This window comes from Drosophila tropicalis, unplaced genomic scaffold, assembly GCF_018151085.1.
Source record: "Drosophila tropicalis isolate 14030-0801.00 unplaced genomic scaffold, ASM1815108v1 contig_158, whole genome shotgun sequence".
NCBI lineage: Eukaryota > Metazoa > Arthropoda > Insecta > Diptera > Drosophilidae > Drosophila > Drosophila tropicalis.
Genome location: NW_027172602.1, coordinates 7,991,851 through 8,018,017, shown reverse-complemented (window position 1 = coordinate 8,018,017; position 26,167 = coordinate 7,991,851). Strand labels below are relative to the sequence as shown.

Sequence of the window (26,167 nt, the reverse complement as noted above, 5' to 3'; positions counted from 1 at the left end):
TGGAATGATTTGCTGTACGCAAACTTAATTGATTGACTGTATATACGCACATACTTATGCATGCACGTAAATTCGTATACATGTGTGTGTGCTCTTATGTATGTATACCTCTCGGGCCCCACATTTTGGATTTTGGTTTGAGGTCTGGGTTCTTGGGACTAACGATTCAGCTCTGTTCTTGTCATTTACTGGAAAGCACGTGGCATTTATTGCACATGCGCAGTAGTGGAATATTCTTGTTGGTTTTCTTTTTTGGTTTTTTCTATATTGTTTTTGGCTTGGTTTCGGGTACTTCCAGTTTTTGATACGCGCACAGAAAAGAATCCAACAAGTGCGGCATGGAAAAGTTTTGCTTGCGCGGCTTATTCATTTTCCATATTCCAGATACGTACATACATACATATGTATGTATGTATGTACATTCATATGTATGTACATATATAGGAATTTCAACATCACCACGAACCTTACAGATTGCAGCTAACTGGCGTCCTTTGCGGACTTTTGAGCTCTGCCTTGGCTTTTGGCAGGGATACAATTTCAGTCGAATCATGGCCAGCGTTTAGACGAGACGCCACAGAAGAACGCCAAACGACAAAACTCCAAAAAAGAAAAAAAAAACACACCAAAAAAAGATACTGCAGGAAATTGTTCACAAAAAAAAAGAGAAAATAGCAAAAACCAATAGTGTAAAAGAAATAAACTAGCTAGAATTAATTGTTGTTGCTGTTGTGGTTTTTTTTATTGTTAATGTTTGGCAATTCTTGCAACACAAAAAAAATTTATTTGCCATGTCAACAAAAAGTATACGAAAATTGAAGAAACTCATGAGAAATATTCAAAAGAATTGTTAATATTTTGTAGAAAACATTTGAAGGTATGTTACAATTAACTTTGTGTGTGTGTGTGTGTGTGTGTGTGTGTGAATGAGTGAGTGTGTGTATACTACAGAGAGTATCGACACATTGTTGTTTTTGTGGGTATGTTTTTTTTTTTTTAACGATTTTTCCAGTGACCTTGTTGCGTACACCAGAATACGTACTCGTATATATGTGTGTACACACTCTCAATGTATGTGTGTGTGTGTGAGAGAGAGAGAGTGTGTGTTTGTGTGAGCCTAGCCTTGTCCTCCCTCTATACACTTATTTATTTCTAGAGAAATTCTCTCATTTAATGTTTTTGCTGTGTAACATTTTTGGTAGCATACTTTTTAGCGCATTTTTTCTGAAACTTGTAAATTTTTTCTTTCTATGATGCTGATAATGGCTAATAAATAGTGTATGAGTGTGTGTGTGTGTGACGAGCCCTTTATTGATTTTATGATGTGTGTATTCTTAACCACCTGACCAACAACACTCCTCAGGGAGTGGGGGCACGTGCAAAAGGTAATGGCAACAACAAGTCATTCACTTTACTTCACTTCACTTCATTTTATTTTAACACATACAATGCATACAAACTGCATGTGTGTGGGGGTATGTGTGTGGATATGCAAAACATGACAGACAAAGCGGCCCTTCATGTAAAAGCTCTAGAGGAGGAGCAACAAAACACAACTCAACAGAAGACAAGACAAGACAAGACAAGACAAGAGAGTTTTGTAAGCTGATTTGCTAGATGCTTGCTTTCACCATCTCTGGGCACTGCTTTATACTGCCAAGGCTACTCTAAGCACACAAGTTGACAAATATACATATGTACATATATATGTATGTATGTGTACATGTACAAGACGAGCTTCGGCAATGCCACAAAATTTGCATACACTTTGCAAAATGTTATACATTGTTGATATGATATTATCTTTTAATCTATGGATAAACCATAATGAAAAGCCATAAGAAACATTAATAAAATAACAACTTAAGCAGCCACAAACAAATATAGAAAGCAATATACATATGTATATACAAATTAAGCAGAGTTAAATGAAAAAATAAGAAATTGGTTATAAATTTTCATACACAATGTAGGAATAGGGCAGAAAATGCTTAACTCAAGATTGATTAAAAGTAAAAGCATCACTTAGGTTTTAAGCCCCAAAAATAGCTTTCCTTTATATACTAATGTCCATTACTTGAAGTCTGCACAATTAATGCATGTTTTGTGCAGCATTTTATTAAGAATTAAACATTAAAGGTGATTTCTCTAAAGAATTTTTAATTATATTGGCTAGGTATATTTGGTTCTCATGATATAAGAAATAAGTTCTCTAAGATCTGATCAGATCAAAGATTAAAAGCTGTTCTTTGCTATTATCAATATAGATGGATTTTTATAGTAACAATAGGTCAAAAATAAAGTTATTAATAAATAATTTCAAATTTTTAAAATTATCCAAGTTTTCGTTCTTGCAAAGCCTCGAAAATTCCAAGTTTATTTTGGCTCTAACCTTGATAGCTTTTGCTTTAGGGAATGTCCTGACAACTTCCACTATATAGTTTTTCTTATATATCATACTTGATGTCTGTGAGCTTATTATTTATGTATGTATATATAAACTTAACTAAATTATATGGACATGTAAAAAGCTTTATAATTTTAGAAATTTTAATAGTTTTGTTAGCTTCTCATGGAACTATCATGTCATGCAAAGATGTTCTAAGATCAGTTTCTACTTATAAGTTCTCTTTCATGGTAGGTTGAGTAAGGGTATAGAAGCTTCGTCATGGCCGTGTTTTAAATGTCCATCAGGGACAAAGGAGAAAATAAGTCAGTAAACTGTCGCCGCTAGGTTTTCCTTGTCTTTCTATTTTCTGTGACATATTTTCCTTTTCCGGTTGCAATTTTTCTTGCGAGTCAGAGATAACATTTTTATGCTCATAATTGTGAAACGTATGAGTTAAGAGAGAGCAAATGATCTAGCCAATTTTTTAAAAGGGAATAGGGCATCAGTTTACTCACATCGCCCACTTAAATAACCATTTGGATATTGTGGGTGGAGCTGGTTATCCGGATGATTTCATAAAGTGTCGTCCTTGTCGTGGTTGTCTTTGTCGTCGGGTTGACATTTTTTGGTTAATGACAGCTTCAGCTCGTGTCTATTGGTCTCCCATTCCATCGTTTCTGGTGCCGCATTTTATTTTATTTTTAGACTTGTGTGAGAGAGAAACAATTGAAATTGTTGACGTTGCTGGTGATGGGGATGATGATGCGGTTGCTCTGATGTCATGCTGGAGTCTGGAAGTGGTTTCGGTCTTTAAATGAAATTGATAGGAGAGAAACCAAAGAGCCCAAGTCCACTTGGTTTAGGCTGCAGTCTGTAGCCTTGACATGATTTGCTTGGACATGGATGGGGCCCAAGGGACATGTTTAGGACAATAGTTGTAACTAGCATACAATGAAAAGTCCTTACCAAATCTCTAACTGGCTTTTATGTATTCTGGTTTTAATGTCTGTCTTTATCCCTGATGGACGATGCAATGAATGTTGATTTTATGTTTGCCCCTTCTACACACACACACACACACTTTCACCCTCTCTTTTTTCCTTTATTTTTCTATCTTCCTTCTTCTTTGTGGCCTTGAAAATAACTTCCTAGCTGTGGTTCTCGGGGTTTCTTGGGGGTGAACGGAATTTGTTTGATATTGGTTGGGATTCGTTTCTAAATTCCTCAATGATTCGCATGCCAATCGCAAATGAACTTTTCTCTCAACGTCATTTGCATTCCATGGTATTCTTTCTACATACTTTGACTGACGTCAATGGCAGTTATTTTTTACTTTCTTCAATATACATACATACATATTCACGTATATATTGGTATACATACATGTTTTTGCACTTTAAAGCTTTAAAATTAAAGGCAAAGGCGAGAAGGTCAACAGACCAAGCCAAAAAGACAGGCCAGTGACTTTGACTTGGATTTGACATGGCTTAGATTTTGGAATTCACATTGCAGAAATCAGCTATTGCTAATTGATTGACTGACTAAATGACTGACTTGACTGACTGATTGATTGATTAACTGATGGGCACAAATTGACATAGGATTCTATATATACAGATGGAGCCATTAATAAATTAATGGCTAATAGACAAGCAATGCGGGAGCCCTGTCAAGTGACTTCAAGAAAGCTTTCCAAAGAAAAACCATCCTTAAAATATGTGGATTTTCCAAAAGTCAACTTAATCTAGTGATTACTAACTTGATTAATATTTTCAAACTAATATACGATGCATTTCTTTTGGGAATGAAGCCTGAAAGTATGCAGCAAAAAGCCCTTGCCTCCTTTTAGTGAACTGAGAGATGAGAAGGACATTCACTGCTTGGACAATACAAGCAAACATTTAGATGATTATCTTTAGATGGTTACTCCATCACAGAACCAAAAGTACACAGTTGCCGAGAGAGAGAGAGATGGTGAAAGGGAAAGAAACCTAAAGCACTTCCATGTTAGTATGTAGTTAGTAGCACAAACTAAAAGAAGACTTATGCAAGTGTATATCCTCAGTCACATTTCCTGCACTTATGTATTCATGAGATTATGCGTGTGTGTGTGTGTGTGTGGGTGAAACCTTGCAATGCATTTACTAACCTTCACAACGGCTTAAATAGTTGAATCTCATCCTCTCACATTTGTCATACAATTTTCATTATCCTTGCAGGAGGAAAGTTTTGTACTTTTAAAAGTATGACCGACCAGCAACGTGCCTCGTTATGTCCTCGCCTGGTGGACTATATGGCCATCGTGGGGGCCCACACAACGCCGCCCATGCCCAAGGGCATGCAGGGCAGCAAGGCGCCCCCAGTTCAGGTAAGTTTTCCCCGACATCAATTTAATTGACTGATGGATTGATGAATGGAGGGAATGGTTGCTTGACAGGTGCCCGACTTATTGCGTCGCTATCCGCCATCGGATCATGCTGATTTCCCATTGCCCTTGGACATGGTTTACTTTTGCCAGCCAGAGGGCTGCACCAGCGTTGGTCCCCGACGCACTGGCTCGGCCATACGTGATATGACCTCATTTGTTTTCGCATTGACCGACAAGGATTCGGGAAAGACGCGTTATGGCATTTGCGTTAATTTCTATAGACCCATAGAGCGGCCCAGTTCCTCGATGGGAGCTGGCACAGATCCGAGGGCTGGAAATGGTGGGGCTGGTGGTCATGGTGGTGCTGGCGGTGCTGGTGGCATGGGCGGAGCAGCTGGCGGTGGGGCACGAGGTCGACGCTCCTCAGCGTTTCGTCGTGAATCCTGGCGCAAGAGCATGGAACGAAGCTCGGATTCGGCATTTAGCAGGCAAGTGTATTGTTGTTGTTGTTGTTGTTGCATGCAGAGCCTCTCTTGTTTGTTTGTTTTTTTTTTTCTATTCCATTTCTGTTCTGTTTTTTTGTTTTTTGGCTAAGCGGCTTTTTTCTAACCAATTTCCATAACCATTTCCATAATAGTTACGGCCTCTTAACTACTTCTAGCGACTACAGAAGTAACGTAGCGCCAAGTGATTCGGATCGTGAACTGACCTCACGTCGTGACTCTGATCAACAGCGTTTGCATGCCCATCAGCATCAGCACTCGCAGCACTCGCAGCACTCACAGCATCCATCCTCCTCCTCGCAAACGGCACCCAAACTGGGTCTAATGGCACCCTCAGCGGACTCCGAATCGGGTGGCAGTCATTCGCCATCGCCTCGTGCCTCTCGCAAACGTACCAAACTGCGTAATCAATCATTGACCTCACTCTGCATCATATCCCATCATCCGTTCTTCACGACCTTTCGCGAGTGTCTGTTCATATTGAAGAAACTGATCGATGCCTGCAATGAATCGTCATCGCCAAAACGCGTGGGTGCCTCTCAGAAACTGAATCGGGACAATGTATGGACCGTACTGACGGGCCATGTCAGCGAGGCGACACCATCCATTGTCCTGCACGATGTCAGGGAGATTGAGACCTGGATATTACGTTTGCTCTCCACACCTGTGCCTGTGCCAGGGTCAACGCGAGTTGAGGTATTACACAACATATTAAATCCCCTTTGTCCACTTCGTCTTAATTTGATGATTTCCCTAGGTGGAAGTTCTATCACCGACTGTGCATGAACCACTGCTCTTCGCCTTACCCGATCACACACGCTTCTCGCTGGTAGATTTCCCCTTACATCTACCGCTGGAATTGCTGGGCGTTGAGACATGCCTCAAGGTGTGGACCTTGATTATGCAGGAGAATAAGGTTCTCTTTCAATCGCGCGACTACAATGCCTTATCCATGTCGGTTATGGCATTTGTCACAATGCTCTATCCATTGGAGTATATGTTTCCAGTTATTCCATTGTTACCCACATGTCTCAGTTGCGCCGAACAATTGTTGCTGGCGCCCACACCATTTGTCATTGGAGTGCCGGCCTCGTTTTTGATATACAAAAAGAATTTCCGGTGAGTTGGGTTGCGTCCTCCTTCAACTCCTCATCCATTAACGATTCATGTGACACTCTATTTATAGGCTGCCTGATGACATTTGGGTTGTGGATCTGGACTCAACAAAACTAACACCACCTACAGGTGGCTACGACGAAATTCCCCCATTGCCAGAGCCAGAGGGAACCATACTAAAAAATCATTTGCGACAGGTAAATTTCTTGAATATAAAAAGCATTTTTTTTACTGCCAAGGGGTAGGGAAAGGGTATTTTTTAAGAAAACTGAAATTAAGTTTAGGGGATTTGGCGACATAGTTTAATTTAGATTTAGTCAAGAAAAATATAGTCATTCAATAACATTTACTATATATATATGTCCACATATGTGTATCTAAGTTGTAAGCTCCAGATTCTCCTTGCAGAGATTGAGCAGTTGCCAGCTCTGTTCGTATAAATATCCATTGAGCTCCTTCAATTGGACTTTCTCCGTATGTAAGAAACGCCGCAGACGTTCGACATCGTTGCGCATTTTATAGACAATCCTGGGCAGCATGGATTGAACCTTCTTGACCACCTGTTCTTGGGCTCTGAGGCGACATTGCTTGATGCCCTCGGACTTGAAACGTTCGAGACGTTGGATTTCCACATTGCCCTCATTGTCGTAGTGTATCTTCTGTTGAAGTAAATGCTTCAAAATGGCCGTATAGACGACCAACTGGTCGAGTCGGGGACAGATAGTTCGATTTTGTGATCCATTTGAGAAAGTTTCGTTTCGTGGTGATGCCACTGCAGTTACTCGCTGGCTAGTCATAATGTCAAGAGAAATAAAAACAAATCACGTGGGACAAAAAAAAAAAAAAAAAAAAACAAAAACAAACAAAACAAAATAGAAAACAAAATTTATTAGAATGACTCTGAAGGTAGGGAAAGTTTATGAGTGACTAAAGTCAGGGGGCTAAGTTAACGATAACATCTTCGAATGCCTACTATGATAATGTGAGCTTTGTAACTATATATATATATATATATATATATATAGGTTCTCTCTTCTGAGCTTAATGTCGTCAATATCATCATGTGGTCATTGTGTCTACTACACTGCTACAAAAACATTTATACATATTACTTATCTACATATATACTTACCTATAAATCTGTACCTAACTACATGTATAAGTGAATGTTTTATTTCTGGATAACATACATATATATATCAATCATTCTTGAAGCAGGCTCTTAAATCATATTGGAGGAGAGTTTAACTGAATCATTCATGACATGAAATCAAAAACGTTTTTTTCTCTAAGCTCTACTTATATGTATGTACATGTTGCATTCTCTTTTCTTTTTGCAAAAAATCAAAAAAATAACACTCACTTTACACATACATGTCTCTCTCTCTCTCTCTCTCTATATCTATCACGCTTTCTCGCTCTCTATCTCTAAATATACTCTATATATTTCTTTCCCTCTCTCTCTCTCTCTCTCTCTACTTAATATTACTTTTCCAACACTCATACATTATAATTGTTAAACATTACAACAACAACTACTACAACAACAACTACTGCAGGCTATGCTACTTATGGATGAAGCTGGACTTGGTGTAAATATCGTTCATAAAACAACAAAGAAAAAAATACAATGAAAGAAAAAAAAAACAGTGTTAACAATGTTTTTTTTTTTTTAACCCCTATCAAAACCTACACTCAGTAAAAGCTAAAACTCAAAAAACTCAGCTCAAAAGCTAGAGATCATCCTATCTAATTGCCTCTCAAACTTGGTCTAGACGAGGTGTGTTTGAAAAACATGCAAATTCAAATCCTCTTTCTTTATCCAAACCCTCATTCGACTAGAAGTCTAATCCGCAGTTTTTTTCTTCAGTTAACCCTCTAATAGAACTCACCAGGCCTAGAGGGTTTAGGATACAGAGATTGAAAATAAAGATAAACAAGTAAACCGAACTCTATTTCAAGTCGCCTCAATTTTTTAAACACACCTTGTTTGAAATCGATTTGTTTTTTTATCTGAGTGTAGGTTAAACATAAACTAAAAATAACAATATATATTAAATATATAACGTATACGTAACAGCATGCATACAGTCATTATACATAGAAACCATTTGACATACCTATGTTCATATATGTATATATATATATGTATATTGATTGTAATATATCTATAACAGATATATATATATATGTACATATATATACATTTATATTTTGGAAAAGTAAATAAATTTATAAATATATTAGTTGTTGATGGGAGCTATATAAACAAATTCAGCTCAACAGTTCGAATTCTTTCTATCTATCTCTATCTGTATATCTTTTTCTCTCTCTCTCTATATTGTTGTCTTTGTCTATGTGGCATGCCTTTCCCTATGTCTGTGTGTGTGTGTGCGTGCGAGAGTGTACGTGTGTGAGAGCGTATGTGTCCCTAACCCATATCAACCACCCGCCCTGTTATCCCACCATTTTACAATTAGTTTTAGAGTGTATTCAAGTCTCTTGTTGAAGCGAAACGATTTGTTTTAGACATGTTAAAAGTTCGTTTGATTACTTAATCTTGTCTTTGATTATTTTTACTAGGCTCTTACCTCGATGACTGCAACCAATCAGGCGGTATCTTCACAGCAATTATTGCCCTCGGTTAGGGATAGTCTACAAGAGCCGCCGTTGCTCGGGTAAGCCACTTTGAAAGCCACTCGAGGAGAGTGATAACCACGTTTTTTCTTTTCCTCTTGTTATAGAGTATCTCAGGTTCGTCTGCCATTGCAAACACCGCCACACTCAGCCCAGGCTAGTCAACGGAATTCGGTGTCTGCCCAAGGGGCAACTGCCTTAAACTCTCGTCAGCCCAGCCCGATGAACTCGCCCGCCTTGAATCCATTTGTCTATGGCACCGATGTGGATTCAGTGGATGTTGCCACACGTGTGGCAATGGTGCGTTTCTTCAATGCCCAAAACACATTGGCCAATTTCGCTGAGCATACGCGCACCTTGCGTCTCTATCCGCGTCCCGTGGTGGCCTTTCAGATCAATAGTTTCCTGAGATCACGTCCGCGCGCCTCACAGTTCCTCAATCAGTTTGCCCGCACTCAGGCAGTTGAATTCCTAGCCGAATGGTCGTTAACGCCAACAAATGTGGCCTTTCTGCGCGTCCAGACGGGCGTCATGGATCCCATGCAGGTGGGCGATAAGCCCAAATGGTTTGCCCACTCGCTGACACCCATTCGCTTCTCTGTGTGGGATGATGGCAGCTCATTGAATGGAGCATTACGCTCTCTGAAACAGCTTGAGTGCCAGCCCACCGATGAGAGTGGCTCCGATTCGGAGGGTGCTGATAGCAGCAGTTCCTCATACAGTTCGCTAAGTGATTTCGTTTCCGAGATGGCGTCATCGGATCTGTCACCCAGTTTGCATGATGTCTTCGGATCCTACAATCGACCGCATGTTGTTCCACAGACGTTGTCATCGAATTTAGATCCTGCCTTGGTCTACCATCCACCCAGTAAGCTGCAGTATCCCGAAGGACTGGCTGATCTCAGTGTTAGCAAAGAGGACGAAGAGCGTGCCGATTCACCAGTTTCTTCATCATCCAGTCGCTCGGATCTCAGTTCGCCTAGCTTCAATCGCGACTCGGAGTTTGATTTTCAGTCGAAAGGCGGGCAGGGGCCTCAGGCACAGCAGCAAGCATTCGAAATGGCCACACCGCTGGCCATGCGCTTAGAGGCGACCATTAAAATGGCCAGCATTGAGGCTGAATCAGATGCAGCGGGAGTCACAGTATTAGCACCAAAACCCAACAAAATGCAGCGTAATACGAGCGATATAGAGCGTACGGAAAGGAAAAATACCGGTTAGTAAGAAGGTTTATAATTAAGACTAAGACTAAGACTCTCCCTCTCTCTCTGCCTCTCTTGCTCTCTCACCCTGGATAGCCCCCCATTGACGCCGCCCGTGAAGCAGCCGAGTGTAAGCAACATATTGGCACGAACTGGCAGTTCGGGTTCCAGTTCTAGTAGTCCCGGACGGCAGAGCTCTCAGAGTTCGCTATTCGAGAATTTCGCTTCACATGCCAAGGAACTGGTGCGTGAGACAACGCGACAAAGCAGTCAAGAGGGTCTCTTGGCTCATGTGGATAAGGTGAGTTGCCAGTCAATTGTATTAAACTAGTCCAGAATGTCTGCATCATACTTATTGTGGGACTCAATGTTGTACTCTTGTTGTTGATCTTAAAATTTGATTTATTGAAACTGAAAAAATGAAAATGAACCAAACACTCCACACACCACGTTACCATGTGTCTACAAATCAAATGTAGCATGCGCTGGACGAAGATCTTGACGATAAAATGCGTCATACCTTTGAAAAGGTTGGTATTCATACTCCCCACACTTTACACACACACACACACCCACAACGTTCGCATGTAGTGTGCACCGCATATGTAGTTGAATATACAAGTTTATAAGTGAGGGCAAAAGGAAAATACAATCAAAAGGATCGTTTAATTGTTTTTAGTGGTTTTGTTTTTTAAGGACCTTTATATTTTAGCCTTAGAAACCTTTTCTGACACTGTAAAGTATATAAATTCTTGATCAGCATCAAGACGCTGTCTGTATGAACACTTAGATCTCGGAGACTATGAAAGCTAGAGTTATCAAAATTGGTATGTAGCTCCGTAAAGTGTGCAGACACATCAAGTTTTATTTCAAACTTTGGCCACGCCCCCTTTCGCAAAGAGAATTTGCACTTGGTGCATGGCTTACATACTTCATTTCCTCTCTTAAGGCTTTTGTTTTCTGTAAGTCTTTTACTTTTCCTTTTCGCCAAATATTATTTTTTTAATTGATTAAATTACCCTTAACCTGGCTCCGTTTATTGAGTTTGTGGTGAATATTTGCGACCCGTTGAATCCATTGTAGATAGTAGCTCATGAGTATATAATCTGTTGTGTTTATGTTGACGTCGTCATAATTGGAATTTTGTGAATAACAAAAATGCATTCAAATTGGTTTCCCAAATTCTATTCTCTCGCAGTTCACCCTACACGCCAAGAAAGCGGCTGGAGAGGCTTCCAAGCAGGCCTTGGAGGTATCGAAGCAAGCGGCTGGTGTTAGCAAAAATACCCTCGAGGATCTTACCTATGTGGGTAAATCTACTTTGGGTGATCTAACCAAAACAGCTAAAGAAGCTGCCACCAAGAAGGGTATCATTAAAATTGAGGAACATGGCCATGGCAATGCGGGATCAGGTGTGCCTATAGAGCAGCAAAGAAGCTCTGTTTCTTCCACTGTCGGACCCGGCTCTCAATTGGCCACCCAAAAGCAGGTTCAACAAAGTTCCAACAGCGGTGGTGGCAACAATTTCTTCTCATCCATTGGCACAGATTTCAATGGTTTGGCCTCATCGACATCGACAATGTTCTCGGGCATGTTTGGCAAGAGTAAGTATACGTCAGCCCACTTCAGGTTGAAAGAATGAGATTCTCATTTAAAACATTTGCAAAAATAAAACAGAGAACCAGCAGAAACAAACAGCGGCTGCTGTGCAGCACAAATCGTCAGCCAGTGTTTCATCCGGAAAGAGTGGTAAAACTGGCATCAATTTCGATCCATTTCCAAGTCGCAAGGGGCTGGTGGAGCGGACACCTCTTATCAAGCATGCCGGTCCGAGACAGACGCAAGAGGAGCTAACTCGTCAACAGAATCAGGAACGTTCGCACAGTAATGCCGAGAATCAGGCCTTTCTCAAAGATGTCACCAACCAGGTGCTGGCCGGAGAGGGTGTCGGTTGGTTGAAGCTCAATCGTTTCAAGAAGCTCATGGAGGATGAATCCTATAGGACTCTAGTGTTGAGTAAATTGAACAAGACGTTGGATAAGAAAATAGCCCCCCGATGATCACATCGACGATGTGGTAAGCGATTGCCAAATGCCATAATAAAGGTAATTGTTTTCATTTTCTCGCATTTTGTAGTGTGTAACAAAACCCGTGTGGAAGGGCATGCTAAAATGTGTACAGGCCATTGCCGGGGGCTTGGATGTAACATTTGGAAACTTTGGCTTGGGCGGCATGGCCTCAGTCTTTCAATTGATGGAGGTGGCTCATACACACTTCTGGAGTAAGGAAATCAACGAGGGCAGTGATATGTCTTCCAGTTTGCTATCGAGCCATGCGGCCAGTCCCATGGGTAGTCGTGAGAATTTACGTTCACCCAGTTCACCGAATGGCCCACATTCGGGTCTTGGTTCCGAATGGGCTTCCCCGCAGGAGTCACGCAAAAGCTCAACCCATACAGCGGCAACATCAGCGACCGCCAGACGTTTGTCGTCGGCGGACAGCCAGGATGGACAATCGACAACGGAAATGTTCAAGGATATGTTGTCTCAGAAGAGAAGTGTCTTGAAAAATATGCTCACCTCGTTCGATTCAGATGTGAGTACAAACAAACAAACAAACAAACATACATATCTGACTATGGATAGTAGAAGTATAAACGCATCATTCGATCATAAATAAGCACATACATATACATATGTAGTTCTTGTGACCGTGCTTACTGCCTACACATACATAGACATATACAAATATGTATATACATATATAGCCACATATCGTATAATTACATACATATATGCGCATCGTTGTTTGTTGTGTACCTTGAAATCATCTTCACTATACTACCAACCAACCAACCTATATGTATGTATGTATAACTGCATTAACTTAACAACCACCCCGCAAACAACCCATGACCACCCCTCCCCCCGTCGTGCATAAGTATACCAAATTATCTATGTAATGTAAATGTAGAATTCAAAACGCTTTGCATCAGTTGTACGTACAAGTAACTTTATTATAATTACAATCATCTCGTCGGATCTCAGTATCCACATATATAAACATTCAATGTCTATGATGATGATGATGATGATGATTGGGAGTATGCTCCCAATACCAATACAAATATATGTGTGCATAATACATACCTATATATACTAGTTATATATGTATCCCCTTTGTATGTATTATTAATTCGTAGGCTGCTGGCTCTACGGGTGCACTCTCCGTGGTCAGTGATTTGCTTCCAGTTGGCAGCTTGAGCGTGCGTATGCCTTCTAGCTGTCGCTCCACGGTCTCTGATACCGAGTATGAGAATAATGTAAGTACACGAGTACCAAAATTGATGAAAGCAAATAATCTTGAATCGAAATCGCGATTCACACTAAGTATATACATATATTAAATATATATATGCATTTGCGTTGACCTGCTGAGAACCACAATAACAACAAAATTAAAGAAACAGCAAAATACAAAACAAATTGTAAGCATCCATTCCATTTGACCTTTCATTCGCAGACGACCACATCGAAGGATTCAAAAAGAAGTTCCGGTAACTTGTGGTCAGGCAAATCAACTTTAAGTGCCGGCTTTCGTTATACGGGCGGTCATCTGATAAACACCTCATCATCTCCATCACCGGACAGTCCGCGTGTATATCTCTTCGAGGGTCTGTTGGGCAAAGACCGCTTGAATCTCTGGAATCAAATGCAATTCTGGGAAGATGCCTTTCTCGATGCTGTTAGCCAAGAGCGTGATATGATTGGCATGGACCAGGTAAGGCAAGCCAACTAAAAACCAGAGACGGAAGGTTAATTTATGTCTTGGCTATCGAAAAGGGACCCATTGAGATGATGGAACGCTACAAGTCGCTAAGTGAATCCGAACGTAAGCGTCTTGAACACGATGAGGATCGTTTGCTATCGACAATGCTTTACAATCTGACTGCCATATTGGTTATGCTGAATGTGAGCAAAGATGAAATACGTCGCAAAATACGTCGACTCTTGGGTAAAAGTCACATTGGTTTGGTCTATTCGCAAGAAGTCCACAATGTTGTCGATCAGATCAACAATTTGGTGAGTGGGCGGCCTCAGGAGTCGATTCTGATCGGTTGTATATTGATTAGTTCTTGTTATTCAGAACGGTAACGACATCGACTTGAAACCGTTGGGCTCACGCCTCTTGCATCGCCAGAGCTTTACGGTACATCAGGGCACCGATGTGAATGGTCCTTTACGTTTCATGGAAGTGCGCGACGATGGTTTGGTCCTGCGCTCGGTCGATGGCACCATTGTGGAACGTTGGTGGTACGAGCGTTTAGTCAATATGACGTATTCACCGAAAACCAAACTGCTTTGCCTTTGGCGTCGCAATGGCGGTCAGACCCAATTGCATAAATACTATACCAGAAAGGTACAAGGATTCACAGATGATGCAGGGCAAAGGATGCGATTACTGAAGCAAACTTATTTCTAAATTTCAGTGCAAGGAGCTATATAATTGTATCAAAGAGGCTATGGAACGTGGTGGCACACCCACAAATGTACCCGAATTGGGCGGAGAGTTTCCTGTACAGGATATGAATACGGGAGAGGGTGGCCTATTGCAGGTCTGTCTTGAAGGTGTCGGTTTGTTGTTCTCCAACAGCAAGGTAAGTGCTTATCTATCTTATACTATATATATTTTCGTTACACTCACACACACACACACACACACACACATAGACACAGACACATATATATACATCCAAATACACTCAACACACATTCACCTACACGAAGCTCTCTAAAATGAAAAAAACAACAAAAAAATATATACTACTCGTTATGTGTATAACTCTCTGCATCTATAAAAAGCCATAAAAAAATGCATCAAAGTCCGCCCCCCTCAGTCCACCCTGTACTTTTCCCACTAACACCAGAAACAAAAAATCCTCATCTTAAAAAAAAAAAAGAAAAAAATTATTAAAAACAAAGAAGAAGAAATAGTAGCAAAAATCATTATTGTACCCCCCCTCCCCCCACAAAAAAAAAAAAAACAATAAATAAATTCTGAAAATGAAATTCTGAGCCAAAAGTGAAACTGAAAAGTTAATTTTTAGAGCAACCTTTTAGCATTCGTCTCCTTCTCTGTGTTACGATTTATCCAATTAAATATGTAGTACCAACATATATGTAGATATATATATATATGTATATGTATGTATATCTATATATATATAAAAGGGGGAAAGAAATACATACGTATCTACCTATTCGTTTTCACTATCGGGCGTATTCTTATATAATTTTGATTTAGTTTAAATTCGATTGTTTGTTTCTTCGTTTCGTTTGTTTGTTTGTGTTCTTATGTTTCTGGTTTTGCTTTTATTTTCTCATTTCTTTTGTTGTATATTGTTGTATAAAAAATGAAATGAAATCTAATATTGAACATTACATGTTCCATTTTCAGTGATAATGTATTAACAAAAATCAAGGACCTTCTCAATAATTTCCATTTTCTGTTTACACTCTCTTCTTCACTCACTCGCTATCTGTCTATCTGTCTATCTGTCTTTTTGTCTGTATGTATATTGGTTCGATTGACAGATGAATCTGTTTGACTTTCAGCTATACCCCTTCAATTTATCTCTCTTTCTCTTTGTAACTTCATGGTTCTATATTTTTCTTTATCCTCCTCCTTCTTCTGACATTCTCTCGCTCTCCCTCGCTCTCTCTGTCTCTCTGTCTTTAGTCTTATTTGGCATTAAAGAGTTGAAAGAGAAGTACTACCAACTCATTTGGATTAATGTAGATATAGAATAATCAGAGAAACTTAGAAAAGTGCACCCCTTGCTCAATCTCAACTTCAATCTCAATTCATTTAGATTATAACCCTTTGGAAGGGATTGTGACATTGTAACATCATGTTTTTTCGACCAAGTCCGTCTGAAATCATTTCAAACCAAACACTGAGCAGTGTTGGGCAACTACGTCGTACGGCCTTGGCTAGTGTTGGCAAACTATAAAGACATTTCTTTGAACTACTCATTCTTTAAAAACCCTGATCTGCATATCCTCATCCAATCTACAAGTATATAGAACAGCTATAGGTATGTGTTCTGTCAAAGATCTATATTGAGGACCTTCAACGCATTCAAAGTATAACCCTATAATAGTTCATATGTATATTCTCCACTTTTTTGAACATTCTAATTTGATTTCCAATTGTGTTTTGGCTATTTTTTTTTTTTAAATCTATAATTTTCCAATTCGCCTTCTATATTACATATATATATACCTATATATATATAAAAAATACCGACTATATGTTTAAGTCATACATGAACGAAAATGATAAGAAAATCAATCATACTCAATTTACCTCTTCGAACAAATTGAAATCTATATACATATATACATACATATATGCCATATATATATATGTATATATATGTATAACAACAAATTACAGTGAAAATCCATATTATCATTATACTCCCATATATGCTAGTGAATGTACTGAATGCTATATTCATTATACTCTCTATTTTATTTATTAACTAACAAAAGAAAAAGAAAACAAAAAAAAAATACATTTTCTTTTATTTTTTTTGTCATTTTTATACTTATATATAAATATTTTTTTTAATATGATTTTCCATATATATTTCTTAATCACCATTTGATATTATTATTATTATTATTAAAATTGTCTCTCTTTCTATATATATATATAAATATATATCTCTCTCTCGCTCTCTCACTCTATATTTTATTACTCTTGATCTAGTAAGCGTACTTTAACTAGTCCAAGAACAATTCTTCTATTCCATTCTAATATTAATATAGATGATTTTTATTTGACTTGTTTTTTTTTTTTAGTTTTTTCAAGGATAATTAGGGATAATTTTGTTTGTATTTCGTTTGATTTGATTTGGTTTCATTTGGAATCGGATCTTAGGCCCAAATAGATCAAATTAAGAAAGAAGACGTAGTCCTTGGGAGATCTGATTAGTTCTCTTTGTACATATACATACATAATAAACAATCAGTGTGTCTCTCTCTCTCTTTCGCTCCGGCTCTCTTTGTCTCTTATTTACTCACTCACTCACTTTCTGTGTGTCTCTCTCTCTCTCTCTCTCTCTCTTTTCTCGCTCGTTCGCCCGTTCCAACTCTTTGCTCCAATTTCGTGTCCTTTGGTTTGTGTTTTATTCCGTTTTTCCTTTTATTTTCTTTAAACTTAATCTATCAGAAGTAAGAAGAAGAAAGTTCAGAAGATTCTGATATACTATAAAACGATTTTTGTGCATAAAACTGGTAACTTTTGAGATGGTCCTTGTGTATATCTGCTAATTTCCTTGTTTAAACACCAATTTTTTTCTCTCGCTAATTTACTTGAGCTTTTTTTTCTTCTGTTTGTTTTTAATATATCCGGTATATATATTAAGCCGTCTCTTTCTCTCTCTCTCTCTATCTATCTATCTCTATTTCTTCTTCTGTATCTCTCTCTCTCTCTCTCTCTTTCTTACTCAACCTGTCTATCTCTCGGTCTCCCGAGAGAAAAATCAGATATATGAATTCATTCGTTCCCTTTGCCTTAAAAAATCCTTATTATAAAATTACTTTTATTATTTTTATTTGTTTCTATTCTTTGTTTATTTTTCGATTTTTCTTTCTGTTTTTTTGTTAAAGTAATTAGCTTTTTTTTTTTGTTTTTGTTTAAATGATAACAGCAACCAAAAAAGAAATTATATATATATATATAAAATTATATACATTTATATGTATAGAAGAAAGAAAAGAATTTATTTTTAAGATACTTTTAGTGTAGCCGTCCCCAAGTCATGATACAACATTATGATCCTGCCACTCTCCCCCTACCAACACCCCCCCCCACCCCCTTTTTTCCACTTCCTCTCTAAGCAAAATACGACTCTTAACATAAAAAACAACAACAACAACCACATTTCATATCGTTTCTATTTAGTGTACAAAAAAAAAAAAAAAAAAAAAAAAAATAAAATTAATGAATAATTCGCAAGCAAATCTTCTACTAATTAGAAATTTTTTAAAAAACCCCAAGACAAATTACAAACAAAAAAAGAAATTATATATACATAAAAAAAAAACCAAAAAACAAAGCGTTTTTCAACCTTTCTTTTTATCATTTTTCTTTGTTGTTTGTTTAACATGTTTTTTGAATATCGTACGCGGAACGCTGCACTTCTATGCTACGTAACTTCTATTTTTTGGAACAAAACAAAACAAAAAAATCAAAAACAAAAACAAAAACAAAAAATCAATCTGCTACAAAATTGAAAAACCAAAAATTAACCACTCGTTCCAAACGAATCCAATGATTGGTCTTCTCTCTTCAACTAATGAACTGAACTGAACTCAAAAAACCGAAACGATAAACCTGAAAACAAAAAACGAAAATAAAAAAAAAAACAACAACAAATCAAATAATGCAAAAATTACCATCTCAATATATATATATACTATATATATATATATATATATATATATGTATATGTGTGTGCATATATATATCATATATACAAATAAAAAGGATTTCGAGGTATTGCAATGAACAAATATTCTTTCTGTTATATTTGAAACTTTAAATTTATAAGCTATTATTGTTCTTAAGAAAAAAAAACACCTAAAACCAAAACAAAAACCTGTTTTTTCCGATTTGATTTTCCCAAAAAAAAAAAAAACAAAAACAAAAATCTTGTGTTTTTATTTTAACTTCACACTTGATTTTTTTCCCCCACTCACTTTCACCCCACCGAAACAAAAACAGAATTATGACATTCAACAGTTAAAAAACCAAAATCTATACAAAACGAATTAAGTATATATAAAAACGAAATAAAACAACATTAGTAGTTGACTATATAATATACTAAACTATCGTATAATTACGTTTTTCCAACTGAGATTTTAATTTTTGAACTGTTGGTTGGTTGGTTTGTTTGTTGAGTTTATAAAAAAAACACAGACACACACAAGCACACAGACACACGCATACACAGAGCCGTTAACATTGTCATTGACATTGCGTTTACCAACACTTTTTTTGTTTCTTTTTCATTTCATTCCACGAGAACACACAACTAAATACAAACATTCCTACATTTTTGCATTTAGATATACATATAAATACTTTTTAGCCACTTTTTTGCGTGTTGTTCAAGTTATACTTTCTGTTATAACACACACTCAGTTGCACACACACACACACACACACACCTGACACACACCAAGCATATGGGTATTAGCGTCAATGAAACGCATGAAATACTACCAAACTACATTCAAATAGATTCATTTGTACCCAATGTACATACATACATACTGATGTTTCGTTCCGTCTGACTATTGAGAAATTTCTTTCACTTTCCAACACTACTGTGTTCAACAGTCAATGTCTCCCATTCCACATACACATACATACATCCATAATACGTACATCACGCTTTCAGTTCATTGTTTCAGTTTGAGTTATTTATTTATTTTATTCGGCACTCTACAACACTTAACCACATAGTTGAAAAAAGCAAATTCCTGGAATGTACATACAAACAATAAATACATTAGTAATAGATCACTACGAAAATTCAATTTCAATAGTTTAGCTGCTGCTTAAACAATTTCTTCCTCCCCCCGTTCTCCCACCAAAACAAACAAACAAAAAATGCTTATGGACTTGATTTTCCATATAAATACATAAAACTCGTACATAAAGTTTCGCTATGCTATTTCTTTGTACACTTGTGTTACTTAGATGTCATCCAAATGAAAGAGTTTGGTTGAACTTTGACAAGAATCGAACACTCCAAACCTCAAGCGATGGCCAAAGGATTTGCGGAAAACCGATTACAGACTAGAAGGGGTGAATCCAGGGACTTCGGTCAACCGAAGCGAAGGATTGATCTGAATTTGCAGTTCAGTTGAATCCTTTATGTCCCCGGCTTGTTCTCTAATCATTTTCCACTCCTTGTTCCTCGATTTTTCAAATTTCGTTTCAGTTTTTAAGTTCATTAAGTTTCATTTTTATGTCCACAGAGAAACCAAAAAATTGTTTTTAAAAATTCAAAAAAAAAAAAAAACCGAAACCGAAAACAGTAAATCAAAGTTTTTTTAGTGTTTTTTTTTCATTTTGCTTGTGTAGTGAGTTATTTGTATAGCAAACAGATTAAAACGCAAATTGTAGTTGTAGTTTACAATTAAACAAAACAAAAAAAACCAAAAACAAAATAAATAATATATAAACCAAGACCTAAATCTCTACTCAGATACCATAGACACCTATGGGAAAAATTCTCCCCCCCTCCACCACAAACCTTTTGGAAAAGTTTTCACAAACTTTTTCACTATGCTTAACTAAACTAGACTCACTCTGACTTTTGCTCTCTTTCTCCCGGTCTTTCACTCTCTCTCTCTTTCTCTCTCTTTCTACCCCTTTCTCTGGCTCTCTGTCTTTCTTTCCCTCTCTCTCTCTCTCTCTCTTTCTTTCACTTATTTTGTTTCTTCCTCTGTGCTTAAGCTTAAACTTAAGTTATCGATTATAAATTTGGTTCAAATAAAATGAAATAACATATAATAAAAAAAAAGACAACAAAAATGTTAGTAAAAGTTTAATGCTCTCTAAATCTTGAAGCCATCCTCTCACTCTGAGCTCAGTTCAAAAATTTGGACCTTTTTCCTTTTCATTTTCATTTTGAAATTATAAAATTATAATAATAGTCAAACCGCATGCCCATTAGTGTTATTGTAATCTTTAAATTTCTTTAAAACAGAACCAAAAGCACAGATAAATATGAAAAACAAAAATTTATTTTGAATCTTTTTCATAACTATTTACAGTTATGGTTAGTCTGGAGCTTCTCCCATTCAGAAGAGTCAACGAAAAGATAAATTTCTCTTTCAATCAGCTAAATTAAATAAATATGATAATGTTCAGACCTTTTTGGATAACTTAACTCCAATAGAAACGATTATGAAGCCCGATTCTAAGACCTTAAGCTTGAATGCTAAAGCTCACTAAATAAATGTCTATCAACTTTGGTTATTCAATCAATCGATTCTTCAATGAAATTTTAGATGAAATTTAACCATTATTTCTTTAGTTCTTGGTATAAGTTTATGTGTTTAACAATTATTTTATTTGCCTCAACTCAAGACACACAAAATACACTTCCATTACCAACAATAAAAGCATATATTTAAGTTAACTACTAAACTGCTAGACTGTGCAACTAAATAGTTTGTTATTCGAGATTTACCTAAATTCTAGTTCATATCTCTCTCGCTCTCTCTCGCTCTCTCACTCTGTCTATCCCAACCCGCCCGTGTTGATAAATGCAAAAAGAAAATATATATACGACCATCTCACAAGTGCTAACTAGAAAAAGAAAATATAAAAAAAGAGAAAAAAAAAACAAAATGACCAAAAGCAAACAAAATTAAAGTTAAAACAAATAATTAGAGTAAATTAAACAAATTAATTATATTTGATTTCATTTTTTTCTGCATTTTCTCTATGCAATTCTCTATGCTTTCTTTTCTTTTCTCCTTTTAATTTCATTGACATTTCGTTTTAGATCCTTTCACTGTTTTGAAATCGCAAAGAATATTTTTATTTCGTTTGGGTTTTGTTCGATTTTTCTTAGTTGTCTTTCGTTACTCAACACTGTCTGGTCTGTCGTTCTGTGACTGTACATAAAATGTTAATGTTAAGCTCTGCTTTGCTCTGCCATCTCTCGTTGCCTGCTGCTGTTGTTAACAAGCGAATGTTATAGCATATTAACATAACTGTTATTTGCATGCAGTTTGCATTCTAATTTCGTTGCGTCTCTGTTTGTTGAATTTTGTTTTTTAATTGTTAATTTGTTCATTTGGTTTGTTTGTTTAGTTTGTTCGTAGTTGAAGTAAACATTTACACCACCAAATCTACGCAACTCTATATACACACTTACACACACACACACACACACACACCCACAGACACGCGCCTTAAATACAAAAAGAAAACCGAAAGAACTAAGAAGAAATTTTTATAAAATTAAAACTCCAAAATATAATACATTTTTTTTTGTTTATTTACTACATAAATATTTACATATATTCGTATTATTATACCGAGCGTGTATTATTAAGTCTGACTTCATCTCTCGCTCGCTCTCTCTCTCTCTCTCTCGCTCTGTCTGTCTATCTATCTCTCTCTTCAAATCGCTCACTCACTCAGTTTTGTGTAGAGTTCTTAGGTTTTCCGCTTTATTTTCATTTCGTTCAATATATACCTATTTTCGTTTTTAGTTTGCATATTATTCTGTTTTAGTGACGGAGTCCGTTTCTATACTCTATTAAAGAATGCTTATTTGATAGTTCTAAATGATGGCCTTTGTCTATTTCTCTTTCTTTCAACATAAAATAATTGCAGTTCTTTGTGCGTTTGGATCACATACGCAAATGCTTCACACAGAAAGGTGGCATCTTTGTCCTGGAGGAGTACAGTGAGTGAAAATGCTTAATCAATGTTATTTTTTATTTTAGTTTTTTAATATTTGTAAGTTAAGTTGTCCCAACCATCGCCTGGTTTTACTACCCATAGTGGTTAACAGGGCGTATACGTTATATAACTCATGCGTCATGTATTACACAACCAGACCGTAGTTTAATCAATTTTTGTTTAAAAATCATTATCATAATCAATTTTCCAGACATTTAATGAGGTTTCCTCTTCTCTCTGTGTGTGTGTCTTTTCAGATCCCAAGACTCGCAATCTCATACAACGCAAATATCAGTCAAGTATGGTAAGTTGAAGAGTTTTGCATTTCGAAGTCCAAGCCAAGCACCTTTATGTCATTTATTAAGAGCAAGCCTTTCTTATCCAAATTCAAACAAAATGCACTTATTTTTGGCTTTGTTTTTATGGCAATCTTTTGTCCAGAAATTAAGTAAACAAACTTTAAAAGTTTCTGAACAAATCATTGATAAAATTTGCATAAATATTGCACTTTTTAAAATTTTAAAATTTTTGTATATAATGAATATTGAGAGTATTAAGTCTGTTTAAATTGTTTTTCTTTTTATTGTGTTTTTTTTTTTTTTTTTACCCATTTCTACAACTTTCTTTTGGATTTGTAACTTTTGTTCGTTTTCCTTATGGTTTATTATTCGTTTTATTCCATTCCAATTTTTTTCCTGTGAATATTTCTATGTAAACAACAACAACAACAACAACAATACCAACATGTCTGCACCACAACAACAAACAAATACATACATACACATATGTACACTCTACCAACAAAAATCACCACCACCACCACCACCATACATCATTATCATCATCGCAAATGCGCAAAACAAAAACCACCAAAAAAACAAAAAAAGGCCGCCGAAATTGTTTTGAGCTTCCATCGGGTGACCTCTGTACGTTTTGCCTACATTTGTCATCTCAATGACGTCAGCAGCAGCCGCTGTATTCAACCCCTGCCAAGAAGTACAGTCAACGCCATCGGCGAAACAATGGAACTGGAACATCATACAACAGAATCAATTTAATCAAAATCAATGAGAATTTTGCTTGTAAATAAAAAACATGTCTTAAAAAAACTTCACCCATTCATATAAATTGTATAAAATATTCTCTTTTTGTTTTTTTTGTTAGTTTCTTAACCACTGTGCCACACCACTGTGCCGAATAAGTATTTTATTGCATGCTTTTCTTTTGTAACTTGTTTATTGTTTGTTCGATTGTTTGTTCAAAACTTTTTGTCAACACTAACAAAATCCAACAAAAAAAACCAAAAAACAAACAACAAATTTTGAGCCTTGATGTCTCTAAAACAAAATGCATCACGTATACGCCATGCCCACCCTTCTACAAATACGCAGTCGGATCAGATCTGTTACTCGGTGCTGTGCGTCTTCTCGTATGTGGCCGCCGGACAGGATCAGAAGAAAAATCCAGTGGTTATAACACCACAAATTCAGGATATACACGCACAACAAAAGCAAAAACATCAACAGCAGCAACAGCAGCAGCAGCAGCAACAACAACAGGTCACTCCAGCTAATCCCATCAGTGCGTCACAGAGTCAGCAACCAGCCAGAGTCAGCACTAACAAGCCACAAGGAGGCAGCATCACCATAAGACATACAGTGCCCATGCAGAAACCCACAATAACCATGTCGACGGTGCAACCGCAGGCAAAATTACCGACAACAACAGCAACAACAGCAGCAGCAGCAATACCAACATTAACATCAGCAACAGCAGTCGGAGCTGGAGCAGGTACAGGTAGCACAAAACCAACACTGGTGTCCGCATCGCCCAACCCGATGACCACAAATACCACACCCAGCCCCAGTGCCAGTCCCACTCCCAGTTTGGGGCAGTTGCCACAACTGCCGCCACGTGTACCCTCACAACCATCAACGGAAAGTCTATCCACAATCAGTAGCATCAGTTCACCACCACCCAAAATGCGTACAGCTCCGCCGCCTGGCCCTCCGCCGGCCATACCACCACGGACCGGAGCCATTGCCCGCAGCGGTTCCATGCAACAGCCATCGGCACGTTCATTTATACGGCAGGCCTCGGCCAATTCGACGCCGCCGCAATATACGCCACAACCGCCGCCACCGTTTGTCATACCCAAGCGGCATGGCGCTGGATTGGCGCGTGCCTCCACTTTGACAACGGCCCAAGCTATCGCCCATCATCCGCAGTCGCAGCAGCGCGCCAGCTACGGCAGCGTGTCCGCTGCGCTGCCACCAATGCCGGAGGCGAGTGCTCCGGGTGGATCTAATGCCGCTGCTGGTGCCGCTATCGGAGCATCGCCTCAAGCCCATCGCAAACACTGACGAAGGAGTTCGTTTTTCAAATTTAGTGGAAGCGGTGGCGGTGGCGGCGTCGCCGGTGGTGCCGGTCACGGCGATAGTGGTGTAGGCGGCGGTGGTGGTGGCCAGACAGGCGATGAGCCCCATCCACACAGACGAGAGGTCTGTCGCACCATATGCATACCTTGGCTATAAGAAGAAGACTCATTTCCTCCTTCCAAGCGTTTGTCTCGCTCATGCCATTCAGTCCTTCACTCAATATTTATATCAACATACATATGTATGTATATGCATACATATATATATAAATATATGTATTTATTGATTCATGTTCTAGCCAAATCATATCATCAATGGACAAATGAAATTTAATTCCTGCTAAGCTTTAAACAAAATTGACTCGCTTAAATCATAATAAATAATATGAAAAACTAATCTACTATACTATAATATCGGGACAAAAGTTTACTAGTTATATGTATATATACATAGATAATATATATGTACATACACTACATACATACATACATACAACTGCTTAAATACATACATAGAAAAGAAGATTGGGGCACAAACTAAGAAATAAAAACTAAACAAAAGAAAACTTATGGAAATTGAAGGCAATCGAATCGTTGGTTAAAAAAATGATAAAAGAAAATATATATGACGAAATTATTATTGAAATCGAGCAAACAAATACCTATTTAAACTTACCCTATACATATACTATATATACAGAAATAAATCAAGAAATAATATTAATAAACATTCATTGTATATTGTATAAAGGAATTTATCTAGTTATTGATGATGACGATGGATTTTTCGTATTGGAAGCGGAAATTATCTAAGTTTAAGGAATTGTCAGGGAACACATATACACCAATACACACACACACCCTCTCACACACACACACCCAGATAGACAGACATACACGGCCAAGATTGAATTGGACAGCAATAATAAGGATGTGTACGATGAGGAGAGATAACAATAATATATAACTCTATATGTATGTATGTATAAATAAACATAAATGTATATTTTTTGTTGGTTTGAATGTTAACATAAATCTAAAAATGCAAAAACCGAAAAAATCAATAAA

The 26,167-nt window shown here is 37.4% G+C and overlaps 2 protein-coding genes across 2 annotated transcripts; one reads left to right on the top strand and one right to left on the bottom strand.

The window, feature by feature from the left end:
• Positions 1–492: 492 nt before the first annotated feature.
• On the top strand, positions 493–26,167 carry Rab3-GEF (Rab3 GDP-GTP exchange factor). Its single transcript, XM_068303852.1, is given in 24 exon segments — positions 493–877; positions 4,609–4,757; positions 4,827–5,245; positions 5,419–5,956; positions 6,018–6,379; positions 6,447–6,573; positions 7,936–7,968; positions 8,960–9,054; positions 9,121–10,233; positions 10,312–10,516; positions 10,695–10,745; positions 11,414–11,819; positions 11,893–12,266; positions 12,268–12,291; positions 12,352–12,810; positions 13,418–13,537; positions 13,738–13,995; positions 14,058–14,297; positions 14,362–14,634; positions 14,705–14,872; positions 18,775–18,783; positions 22,654–22,726; positions 22,980–23,026; positions 24,114–26,167. Coding segments are annotated over 23 exon segments (6,489 nt in total). The 5' UTR covers positions 493–877; positions 4,609–4,634; the 3' UTR covers positions 25,086–26,167.
• LOC137587221 (tubulin-specific chaperone A) lies at positions 6,656–7,302 on the bottom strand. The gene has a single exon (XM_068303546.1). The coding sequence runs from the start codon at positions 7,171–7,173 to the stop codon at positions 6,754–6,756; it is 420 nt and encodes a 139-aa protein (XP_068159647.1). The 5' UTR covers positions 7,174–7,302; the 3' UTR covers positions 6,656–6,753.

What these genes read in the sequence shown, in the direction of transcription:
- LOC137587221 (XM_068303546.1), bottom strand. Translation starts at nt 7,173, where the DNA reads ATGACTAGCCAGCGAGTAACTGCAGTGGCATCACCACGAAACGAAACT.